Here is a 12,595-nt window from a genome sequence, read left to right on the forward strand (position 1 = left end):
TCTCCAGCACTCATTTGCTTAGTAAAGACTCAAATGTTTGCTGAATAAATTATTTAGGATTATCATTTCAAATGTACATGTAATATGCACTATAGCCACTAGAGGCTGCCTTGCTTCTCTTTTTATTCCTCCAGAAAACAGGAACTATGAAGATTCAGGATACTTAAAAAAACAAAACAAAATAAAACAAAACACCAAACTTTTATGCTTAAGTCACTTACTATACATAAAATGGCAGTGATTCCAAAATATCATCCTTTACATACTACCTATTTTATTATTGCCCAGCACATGTATATTAAATAACATTATTACTTAATATTTCTCTTTAAAGAGAATAACATTTTATTCAGATTTATTGAAAAAGAAAACTCTGTCATCGTTGAATCATTTGGAAACCTCTCAAAATAAATGAATAACTACAAAAAATTTTAAAACACCTACGCATCCATGTTCCAATAAAAGTGATTTAGCTTATTCCTGTGGAATATTTACCATGCATTGGAAAACCATTAAAAAATTAGCCATTTCTAAAACTTTAATCAACCCAAAATTTGCATTTAAAATGTTATTTGTGGTTATTTTAAGACTATTAAAGCCAAAAATTATTTTTTAAGCCCTAAAATATTTGAACTGTTTAAAAGAAAAAACAATATTTAACATTTCATTGCTAAGATACAAGCTTAGATGACTGTCCTCAGTATTCAATGAAACTTTAGCCGTAAAGACCTACACTAATGCAAATTTTGCTGAGTAGAAAATTTCCCAACCACATTCATAATAAATTATCATAAGTAGCAATCAGCAATTATTAATATTCTGGTTTGTGCCACTTCTTAAACATTTTTATTGATAATTAAACCTTTGTGTATTGTGGAAAAGAAAAGTACTTACTGAGAAGATGGCCAGTTGATGTGGTGTGGTCTTGAAAGCTCATATAAACAAGTCCATGATTACAGGTTGTGAAGAAGAATCAGGAAACTACAGATTTGTATAGGAAGTCAGTCATGGAAGCAATTCTACATCCAACTTCTTACAGCTCTCTGAGAAGACATATTTTAAATCTGTTTTCAAGTTACATTTTGGAAATCAGACCCTAAATTAAAGATATTCCCTTTGCACCCTACTGACTTGTTTTTTTTCCAGCTTTAGCTACTAAATAGTTGATATTTGTTTTATTTTTTAAAACCTCTCAAATATTTTCAATATATACTAATATTGCACTAATTGAAAACTGACTATAGTAACAACATTTATGGTGTACTAGGTGCCAAGCACTGTGACAAGCACATTCCTAATTGTGTACTTTCATTACCCCCTTGACAGATAGATGTTAAGGGAGACTGAGAGAATTTAAGTAAATTTTTTAAGGTCTCGCAGCAAATAATAGGTAGAACTGGGACGTAAACTCTGGGCTCTCCTACGTAATAAGCAAAAGCCTCTTCAGGGACCCTAAGTGCAGGAGATTCAAAAAATTCCATTACAGGGATGGAAATACTGTATGTAAATAATCCATTTCCAATCATGCCCTTTCCATGCCAATCACTAGTCCCTCCCATTCCTCCATTCCAGAAATTGATTCCCTTTCAATCTCTCTGGAAAATTCAATTACAGTAAATATCAGCAATACTTTGTGCTAATAAATAGTAACAGGATACAGCATTAGCTATTTTGATACTATTTTCCTAAGATCGGGGATCTTTTTTTCATATTTTTCTACAATGTATAGCACAGAAAAATATTTAGAATTTGAACATCAGCAGCTAACGTTCTATAAAAAATATTTTGAGGGGCGCCTGGGTGGCTCAGTCGGTTCAGCGTCTGACTTCAGCTCAGGTCACGATCTCACGATCAGTGGGTTCGAGCCCCGCGACAGGCTCTGTGCTGACAGCTCAGAGCCTGGAGCCTGTTTCTGATTCTGTGTCTCCCTCTCTCTGACCCTCCCCTGTTCATGCTCTATCTCTCTCTGTCTCAAAAATAAAGGTTAAAAAAAAATTTTTTTAATAAATAAATAAAAAATATTTTGAATTCCTAAGTACTAACAGTGTCAAAAAAAACTTCTAGCAAAAACAAAAGAAAAAAAAAAACCCAAAGCCTCATTCAAATGAAAATCTTAGTTTACTGAGTCTGGGTAAACTGAAAGCCGACACTTAACTGTTGGCATACTTTTACACGTAAACCAATAACCTGACCTATGGTTATATAAGAATGCTCTATTTTTATTTTTCCACAGAGCTAAAGGAGATACTTTACTACTTCCATGTAACGTGTAACTTGCCTGATAACACAATTACTGCCACCTATTTATTTTGGTGCTTACAGGGAGCTATACAGACAGAGAGGAAATTTAAAACCTTGCAAAAGCGGCAATCTATGGGTGAAGAAAATAGAAGCTCTTAGGAATAGCGTTCCAATGCTGTTGACTGGAAACTAACATCCCTTTACCACTCGCACGGTGATCAGGGAATGACATAGAAGATAAACGTGGAACTTCCAAACTTAGTATACCCTAGGTGCTAACATTTGATAAAGGAAATTAAAAGTGTCCAAAGCATCCAAGCTTTAAAATAATCACGTTCCACAGTCAATACCTTATTTCCAGCCTAAATGGCCAAGTCAGAAAGACTGCAAGGCATAGTGGGAGAAGAATGGCTTTGGACATAAGAAAACTGACTTTAAAGTTCCTCGGAATACTTCCTAGTGGAGTTGACTTGACCAAGCCATTGAACGTTTCTAGACTTCAGTTTACTTAGCTCTCTGCTGATGGGGCTGCATTTGTGCAAACTGTGTTTTAAATCCTAAGTGCTCATTGAGCCCCTCAGAGCTTGCTACACAAGCCGAGGCTTTAAGAATATTTATCCACAGATCCAAGGAAATCCAAAACCCAGAGTTCTACAGTCCAGTTACTTTCTCCACCTCCCACACCCCACCCTTTTGTGGCACCAACTCCGTGGCTAGAAGGCGGTCTTCCAGAAGTTCCAGCAGCCTGTGCTGTGGCCAGGCCTCCAGAGCGGACAGTCACTTGGCTGGGAAAGGAAGAGAAAGGATGTCAAATTCTAACAACTGCCCTGGGCACCTGCTACACGTGAGAGGGCAATGTCACCACCTGGCAGCAAACAACAGCAACAATAAAGTGAGAAGTATTACGGAAGCAGCGTGTCCGCAGGCGTGAGGCCAGTTTTGGTGCCACCACACCTCTGCGCTCTGGTCCCCGGGCTTACCTGGGGCTTAGCCGGGTTACGCGTAATCTCGGGAATGAGGCCTCTTCCGCGCAAAGCTAGCTCTCCTGCAGAGTTACCCTCTGCCCCCTGAAAGGACAGCCAAGAGAACGTTCCTAAGCCACCGTCATAACTGCCCCTCAACCGCGGAACGCCCCCGAAACCTACCTGCCCAGAGGCTGCTCTCGCGATAATTCTAGGGCCCGTCCTTCGTAACTCCAGTCCCTCCCTCCTCCTCTGGCCAATCAAACAGGAGTGTGGGCGGAGTTTTGCCTTTGAGTTGGGAGCGGGCCTTTCAATCTTTGCTCTCTGGCGTTAGAACGGGCGGGGCTGGGGCGGGGCTGGGGCGGGGCTGGGGCGGGGCGAGGGGCAGGACATGCACTCTTTCTCGCGAGACTGAAGACCAGGAAGACGCCTGCAGAGCCCGGCTGCTGGTGCAGCAGTGGCTGAGGCAGCGGGTGCTGCTGCATCCGGACCTCCTGCCTCAGAGTCTCCTCCTAGTCTCCGGGTGGGGAGGTGGGACGTGGCCAGGCCAAGGTTGTGGTAGTGCGCAGTGCCCGCTGCGGCTTAGGGGGAATTGAGGCTGAGGCCTGTCAGAGCCAGTCAGGGAGGCGCCCACAGTCCTGACAGGATAAGATGGCGGCGATGGCGCCTGGAGGTGGTGGCAGTGGTGGCGGCGGTGTGAATCCATTCCTCAGCGATTCGGACGAGGACGACGACGAGGTAGCGGCGACCGAGGAGCGGCGGGCAGGACTTCGGCTGGGTTCCGGGAGCGGCCTAGATCCTGGCTCTGCGGACTCGCTGTCGCCCCAGGATCCCGTGGCCTTAGGGAGCAGTGCGCGGCCAGGGCTCCCTGGGGAGGTGTCGGCGGCTGCGGTGGCACTGGGGGGCTGTGGGGAGACCCCTGCCCGCTTGTCCATTGACGCGATCGCGGCTCAGCTGTTGCGCGATCAATACTTGCTGACCGCTCTGGAGCTGCACACCGAGCTGTTAGAGAGTGGCCGCGAACTGCCTCGGCTGCGCGACTACTTCTCCAATCCAGGCAACTTCGAGAGGCAGAGTGGGACCCCGCCGGGGATGGGGGCGCCGGGGATCCCTGGAGCAGCTGGCATTGGAGGCGCAGGAGGTCGGGAACCGAGTACGACGTCTGGCGGGGGACAGCTCAGTAAGTGAACGCAGCCTGTGTCTCTGGCGAGGTGGTGGAGATTGTCGGGCAGGTAGTGAGCATTAGAAACGTTGTAGAGAGAGAGCTGGAAAGGGTGGGAGTCTTTGCGGTGGAAGCAAAAGGATCTGGCGGCGTCTCTTCTCTCCTGTGTGCCTCCAACCTTGGGCTGGTCTTGCATTTGCTCCTGGGTTCCCCTGTTGGCGTCGGTCTCTAAAATATCCAGTTTCCAGTTCACTGGCTGTTACGGGGCCACAGAAGGCTCCCTTGCAAACTGGCTTATCGCCTTAGTCATTTTTTCCCTTTTCCTCTAATCTCCTGAATCACCACTACCAGGAAACTGTGTTTCTTAAATTGCGCGCAGTAAGTCTTTGACTCAAAGTCAAGCGAGAGCAAGGAATAGGAAATGTTCTCTCCGCAAAGTCAGATCCTCTGAAGACCCTTTGTGTTTGGAATGGCCTTCGCACTCAAAAATTGGATTTCCTGCCGCACAAAATGTGTTCTGTTTAACTAAGTCCATTCAATTCCATTTCGATGCCTTAAATTTCAGTAGTTTCCAAAATTGCGAGAAATCTAAAGAGCAGGGCGGTGGAGTTCTGCCTGTAGTCTATCTCGTGATGCCACCACCTCGCAGGCTTCTTTTTCTCTGCATAACGTAGGAATTTACCTTTTTACCAAGTTATAATCATTCTTAGCACGATAAAGTAATTGTTTACCCCATCTGGCGTATATTTATAAGCGTTTCTTACGGCTTGAAAACCTACTCTCGAGGATGTATTCTGCATTACCGGTATCCTCTTCCGGCAGGCAACTTAGATTTTCCCTTACTAATGGTGTGAGAAGTTTTCGTGTGTCAGATGAGGCCAACTGGAATTTGCTAAGAAAGGTTAAATGTACGATTTTTAAACTGCAGCGCAGTTGATTGTTTTGTCTCTCCGTTCGCACGGTGCCAGAGAATTCTGTTGCCAAATCTAGACACGGTGCAAGTGCAAAGGGTGCATTTTCCATCAAGGTAGATCCCAGGCAGATTTCTCTCTCTGATACGAAATTTTCTCAGTAGGTACAACTTCCTTACTCAGTATGTAGGATAATCTTCTTTTCAGGAAGAGCTGTTCTCGTTGCCGGCCGGCCTAAATGTCTTCTTTGTAAATGCTTCCGCCTCCTGCCCCCATGTTTAGTTAGTTGCTTGTGTCTTTTTTTTCCCCCCCTCAGTGGCTTGTTTCATTGTACTACTTGCATATGTAAACTGTGGTCTTTAATTGTTTTGTATTTGGTTTGTTGACAGCATCATTTTTCTCCGTTAGATAGGTACTTCTTGAGGGACCGCTTTATACCCTTCACACTTTGTATAGCCCCTAGCCTATTGTTGAACGTAACTTAATTACATCTGCTGTTTTTCTACTCTGTTAATATAATGAAATAGGTTATTCTTTGCTTTGTGACTTCGTTCTAGTTGAAAGAATTTCTTAGCCTACCTTATTGCAGCTTGATATCACTGTTACTAGTGAAAATTTCTCTTTAAAACTTTCCGTATATAGAAATAGTTATATTTAGGGGGGCCGGAGTGGCTCAATCAGTGGAGCATCTGACTTCGGCTTAGGTCATGATCTCATGGTTCGTGGGTTCGAGCCAGACATCGGGCTCCTTGCTGTCAGAGCAGAGTCTGCTTCGGAGCCTCTGTCCCCCTCTCTCTCTGCTCCTCCCCTGCTCACGCTCTCTCTCTCTCTCTCTCAAAAATGAATAAACACTAAAAAAAAAAAAGTTGTATTTTTGATTTAAACTCTAAGTAGTATTTTCAAGTGAATACAAAGGACATGAACAAAAAAGAAAAAAGTAAAAATTATAAGTAATCTCACCAATGATATTTGCCTTTCCTGTCTTTTCCATTCATATATATTAAAAAAAACTAATATTGGATTAAATTATTTTGTATAGCTTTATGTTATTTGACAGGCACTTTTTTATCATCAACTTTGATGTAAGACGGCATACAACAAAATGCACCTATTTTAAAGTGTATAGTTTGATGAGTTTTGAAAAACAAATCACTATTGCAATTAAAATATAGAACATTTTTATCATCCTCAGAATTTCTTCATATTTCTTTGCATTATATCCCCAGTCCCACCTTTAGACCTCCGCTGATCACTATATAACAATTTTGCAGCCTGGGCACTGTCAAAATTTTGGGCCTGATAATTCTAGAATGTTTAACAGGATCTCTGGCCTCTCTATCCACACTAGATGCCTGTAGCAACCATTCCTACTCCATCTCTCAAGTTGTGACAACCAAAATGTCTCCAACATTGTCCAGGGAACGGGAGGCCAAAATTCCCCAGATTAGGAACCACTTCTATACATAAGTTTTGCCGGCTCTAAAATTTCATATAAATGGAATCATGGAGCGCATATATTCTTTCCTGTATGGTTTCTTTTTGCATAAACACATATTTTCATTACATTTGGACAATACCTAAGAATACAATTGTTGGGTCATATAGTTACTATATACTTAAGTTTATAAGAAGCTGTCAAACTGTTTTCCAAAGTGGTTGTACCATTTAGAATTCCCATCACCAGTGTATGAGAGTTCCACATCCCCTAAACACTATTTTCAGGCTTTTTATTTAACTTCTTCTATGAGAGATTGGTGGTATCGCATGTGTTGTGTTGTTGTTTTTTTCTTTTTCCCCAAATGTTTATTTATTTATTTTTGAGAGAGAGAGCAGGGGAGGGGCAGAAGGAGAGAGAGAAACCCAAGCAGGCTCCTGCTGTCAGCACAGACATGGGGCTGGAGCCCAGGAACCTTGAGATCACGACCTGAGCTGAAATCAAGAGTTGATCGCTTAACCAACTGAGCCACCCAGGCGCCCCTCATTGTGGTTTTAATTTTTGTTTCCCTGAGAACTAGTGATGCTGAACTCCCTTTTCCTGAGCTTTTTGCCATTAGTATATTTTCTTTTGTGGGAAATGTCTGTTCATGCCTTTAACTGAATTTTTAAATTAGGTTTTATATATTCTGGACCCAAGTCCTTTATTAATATGTGTTTTGCAAATACTTTTCCCAGTATGGTTTGCATGTCATTTTTTAAGTTTCTTCCAAGTCCAGTTAATCAAGTTTTTCCTTTAATGATTCATGATTTTTGTGTCCTAATGAGAAATATTTGCCAATCCCAAAGTTGCAGAAATTTTCTCCTACATTTTCTTCTAGAAGTTTTATGGTTTTAGCTTTTGCATTTAGGTCTGTGATGGCAGGACTGCACTTCAATTAAGGTTCTAAAAAAAAAGGGGCGCCTGGGTGGCGCAGTCGGTTAAGCGTCCGACTTCAGCCAGGTCACGATCTAGCGATCCATGAGTTCGAGCCCCGCGTCAGGCTCTGGGCTGATGGCTCGGAGCCTGGAGCCTGTTTCCGATTCTGTGTCTCCCTCTCTCTCTGCCCCTCCCCCGTTCATGCTCTGTCTCTCTCCCAAAAATAAATAAAAACGTTAAAAAAAAAAAAAAAAAAAGAGGGGCGCCTGGGTGGCGCAGTCGGTTAAGCGTCTGACTTCAGCCAGGTCACTATCTTGCGGTCCGGGAGTTCGAGCCCCGCATCAGGCTCTGGGCTGATGGCTCGGAGCCTGGAGCCTGTTTCCGATTCTGTGTCTCCGTCTCTCTCTGCCCCTCCCCCGTTCATGCTCTGTCTCTCTCTGTCCGAAAAATAAATAAACGTTGGAAAAAAAAAAAAAAAAGAACTATTTCTTAAATATTCTTTCTATAAATGTGCAAACATAGCACAAGCTTTAGTACAGTTTAAATACAAATGCGTTGTATATATCAAAATATCAGTGCCTATAAATTTCTTAATCTAGTTAGAAAATAGATAAATGCTAAAGTAAGTCTGTAAGACTGCTTAGTACCATGTTTTGAAGATTTTGACTAAGCTCTGGAATGCACAGATTATATTTTAGGAATTCAGAGGATAAGTGTTCCTTTAGGATTGGACTACTGCCTGTTTTTAAAGATCCCCTATGTTCAAGTTTAGTGTGTTGGTTATTGCTAACTGGATTATGATTTTATAAAGCTCAATAAGAACGTTTTGGTTGATTATACAGTGTAAAAATTGATAGTTTGGATTATCTAAAACATTAAGTTATTTTTATTTCTTTTTTATATATATTTTGATTGATATATATCAATCTGAAAATTTATCATACTTTGGAATATTAAATATGTAACCAAAAGTAGTTTCTTTCATTGATGTCTAAAAACAGTTTAATTTTGCAAGATTTACTGAATTATTTACCTAGAAGTCTGTTGACCTTAGGTAAATATTATAGTATGATAGTGCCTTTAAAATACTTAAAGAAGTCTTCATACTGTATTTAATCTTTTTTTCTTGACTGAAAGAGTAATCCATGTTTGTAAAACATTCAAATAGTAGAAGAATTTTATGGTTTGAACAGACACACACCATTTATATTTTTTCTCTGTATTTTTGCCAATTGGGCCAGAATAAACTTCCAGTTAGTAATTGTTTTGCTTTTCAATTAGATTGCAAGATAAAAATTATGGCAATGTCATTGATTAACACTGAGCAGATTGTAGTATCTTTGCCAGAGGAATGCTGGTTCCACTTTGAAGTTTTAGAGCACTGATCGAAATCGGACTGTAATTTCAGAGATGAGCCCAACTTTTTTTTTTATTTAGTAGAGACAGTAGGTGATCAGACGGAGAAGACAAATGACTTAATGCCTGTCAGTAATGGATTTCTTTTATTCTGTATTTACCATGTCTTCAAGGTTTTTTTAAAATTTTTTTAAAATGTTTATTTTTGAGAGAGAGAGAGAGAAAGAGATAGAGTGCTAGTAGGGGAGGGGCAAGAGAGGGAGCCACAGAATCCGAAGCAGGCTTCAGGCTCCAAGCCGTCAGCACAGAGCCCGACCCAGGGCTCAAACCCACAAACCACGAGATCATGACCTGACCTGAAGTTGGACTCCCAACCGACTGAGCCACCCAGGCACCCTACCATGTCTTCAAGTTTTTATATGGTAGCTTGTCAAGAGGCAGTCATTTATGATTGTGATAATTTCACTTGTGAGTCTACAGCTCTCTTGAGTCATTTTCCTCCTTTTCAAAGTTTTCTGTTTCCTGATCCTACCTGTCTTTTCTCAGAATTCTCAGAGTGCATATCTCACTGTGTTCAGTATTCCTTTTTCAGTATCACCAATGCTAAGCTGTCATGATGACAGTCTTCCAACATTCCCATCTTTTTCGCTTTACAAAGTACTTCCTCCCTCGTTAGGTTGAAATTGGGTTTAGTGCTTCCTCTGGCTTCTGAGAGAAAATATCAGTAAATATTGCTAAAATATTTCCAAACTGTTTCAATAAAACAATTTATTAGTTTCACTGCTTTTAGCGAATGAGACTTTCCACTCTTGTCTAGACCATATACGTTCCTAAATTTATCTGTTGTATAACTGGCATTTTTCTTGCCAATGCCTTTCTTGTATCAAAAGTAGTCACATAGTCTCACTGGCTAGCACGGTGACTTGAATATAGTTGCTATTCAATATCTTATGTTGATCAATATATTTATTAAATTGTATAATCAGTTAGGATTGTGGGAATCCAAAAGATGTTTAATGCAGGTCCTTGAGCTTATGTTCTTGGTGAAAAGGCAGCAGGACTAACACATGAAAAAGCTATAGAACAGTGACACAAATAATAGTGTAAACATTCAGATATAGAAAAATTATTGCTGATTGTGATGATGAAATGGTATTTGTGGAGAAAGTGGAATTTTGAATAAATAGTAACTTTATTATTTGGCCGTATTTAGACTCTTTATCGTGAGTGAGGAAAAGGAAAAGGAAGTGAGAGTAAAGGGAAGATAATATTTATTTTATATTTTGCCTTATTTAAAACATCTGGGACCATGCTTACCATTATCTGGCTCTCCACTAAATAAAGTGATTCCATTTAGGTACTTGTAAAAATGCAGTATGATATTTCAAGCCATTGTGGTATTTGGGCTGAAAGGAAACAAGATAGGGATTTTAATCAGAGAAAGCAGACCTTATTTCTGTCAGAAATTGAAATTATAGGGGCGCCTGGGTGGCGCAGTCGGTTAAGCGTCCGACTTCAGCCAGGTCACGATCTCGCAGTCCGTGAGTTCGAGCCCCGCGTCGGGCTCTGGGCTGATGGCTCAGAGCCTGGAGCCTGTTTCCGATTCTGTGTCTCCCTCTCTCTCTGCCCCTCCCCCGTTCATGCTCTGTCTCTCTCTGTCCCAAAAATAAATAAACTTTGAAAAAAATTTAAAAAAAAAAAAAAAAAGAAATTGAAATTATACTTTCTGTTTTTCAAAAAGAAAGTTAGTGATCTTCAGAATGTGTGTGTTTTTTTTTTTAACTTGATTGGAAAAAAACCTAGAATTAATGTAATTTTCATTTTGCTTAGTATTTTTAGGTCAAAAACTAAGTTTGGTTAATTTGTTTTTATATGGCTTTAAAATTTTTTTTCTTAAATGTTTGTTTATCTTTGAGAGAGAGTGAGAGACAGAGTGTGAGCAGGGGAGGGGCAGAGAGAGAGGGAGACACAGAATCTGAAGCAGGCTCAGTGCTCCGAGCTGTCAGCACAGAGCTTGATGCAGGGCTTGGACTCACAAACCACAAGATCATGACCTGAGCCGAAGTTGGCTGAGCCACCCACGTGCCCCATTTTTGTATGGCTTTTAACTATGCTTCTCTCCCCCGTGTTTTTTTTTTTTTTAACGTTTATTCATTTTTTAGAGACAGAGAGAGACAGAGCATGACTGGGGAGGGGCAGAGAGAGAGGGAGACACAGAATCTGAAGCAGGCTCCAGGCTCTGAGCTGTCATCACAGAGCCGGATGCGGGGCTTGAACTCAGGAACCAGGAGATCATGACCTGAGCTGAAGTTGGACGCTCAACCGACTGACCCACCCAGGCGTCCCTCCCCCATGATTTTTTGATGAAAAACATTTACCTTGGTCTAAAAATTACAAATACTGAGAAAGGTCTTAAATATTAACGGCTTATTTTTACTGGCTTCTACCTGTAAATACTGAGATTTGATGATAAATTATGGTTTCTAAGTTATTTATACTAAAAATATGCTGTTGATGTTTAAGTAAATAGTGTTTTGCTATTTGTCCGTATTTTGAACTCTGTGCCTCTTTGATTTGAGGAGATTTACATTAGTTTTATTTTGTTTTGTTTGGAGTAAGTTATTTCTTTTGTTTGGAGTAAGTAGACAAGTGTCTGGCACTTGTCTACTTTTTTGTTACTTTATGTTGAATATCATCTATTAGTTGAAATTGCAAAATAACTGTAAAAAAATCATTTTTTGCTCACAAACTATTGGTACCTGTGTACCAGTTTGTGTATTCTTAATCTCCTGTTGCCATTTGTGACCTTGAGGATCAATGTTGTTTGGAAAGGAAATCTTCAGAATCAGTTTATAATTCTTATTATAGTGTTGATACAGATCTCTTTTAAGATATATTTAGCATGTGTCAAGTGAAGAAAACTATTTTATACCAAAGTTTTTTATTGCATTGCATGGGGTGTCTTGTAAATATTCTGTGCGTGTGTATGGAAATAGAATTACCATTAGAAAAGGACCTAGCAGGGCACCTGTGTGGCTCTGTCAGTTGAGCTTCTGACTCTAGATTTTGGTTCAGGTCCTGATCTCCTGGTTGGTGGGGTCAAGCCCGGCCCTGCGTCAGTCTCTGGCTGGCAGCGTGGAGCCTTTTGGGATTCTCTCTATGCAGCACACCCTCTTCCCCTTCCCCTGCCTCTCTCTCAAAATAAATAAACATTAAAAAAAAAAAAAAAAAAAAGGAAAAGAAAAGGACCTAGCAACAGTCTTAAAGTTTCTAATTTTTCTTAAAGACTTTCTTTACCATCATGGTGAAAATTGAAAAAAAAATTTAAGTTTATTTTTGAGAGAGAGAGAGTGTGTGTGTACAGGGAAGGGAAGAGAGAGAAAGGGAAAGAGAGAATCCCAAGCAGGCTCTGCAGACGCTGGGCTCGATCTCACGAGAACAGTGAGATCATGACGTGAGCCAAAATCAAGAGTCACATGCTTAACCAACTGAGCCACCTACGTGCCCCAAGAATTAAAACTTTTTTGTTTTTTGTTTTTTTTTGTCAGAGATGGATGTGTAAGGAGAGTTAACCAAAGAATGTAAGGTGGAATGATGAGAATTACGAATG

At 40.7% G+C, this 12,595-nt stretch overlaps 2 protein-coding genes across 20 annotated transcripts in view; one reads left to right on the forward strand and one right to left on the reverse strand.

Moving 5' to 3' along the window:
* The window catches only part of PIGN (phosphatidylinositol glycan anchor biosynthesis class N), a 104,298-nt gene extending 100,850 nt beyond the window's left edge, over positions 1–3,448 (reverse strand). For 7 of the 13 annotated variants that reach the window (XM_006938959.4, XM_019815378.3, XM_019815379.3 and 4 more), the window contains exons 1-3: positions 3,222–3,380; positions 2,948–3,026; positions 895–1,043 (exon numbers count right to left, since the gene is read on the reverse strand). The gene's annotated coding sequence lies outside the window, so the exon portion shown is untranslated. The other 6 variants (XM_006938957.4, XM_019815381.3, XM_045041056.1 and 3 more) reach the window with 6 other exon arrangements.
* A 156-nt stretch (positions 3,449–3,604) lies between these two features.
* Positions 3,605–12,595, forward strand: part of RELCH (RAB11 binding and LisH domain, coiled-coil and HEAT repeat containing) — a 114,828-nt gene continuing 105,837 nt past the window's right edge. For 4 of the 7 annotated variants that reach the window (XM_019815388.3, XM_019815385.3, XM_019815386.3 and 1 more), the window contains exon 1: positions 3,606–4,383. In XM_019815388.3, coding sequence (XP_019670947.1) covers positions 3,855–4,383 — 529 coding nt within the window. In that variant the 5' untranslated portion in view covers positions 3,606–3,854. Of the gene's footprint in view, positions 4,384–12,595 lie in introns of all 7 variants that reach the window. The other 3 variants (XM_006938961.5, XM_003995235.6, XR_006587576.1) reach the window with 2 other exon arrangements.

This window comes from Felis catus, chromosome D3 (assembly GCF_018350175.1).
Source record: "Felis catus isolate Fca126 chromosome D3, F.catus_Fca126_mat1.0, whole genome shotgun sequence".
In the NCBI taxonomy this organism is placed as follows: domain Eukaryota; kingdom Metazoa; phylum Chordata; class Mammalia; order Carnivora; family Felidae; genus Felis; species Felis catus.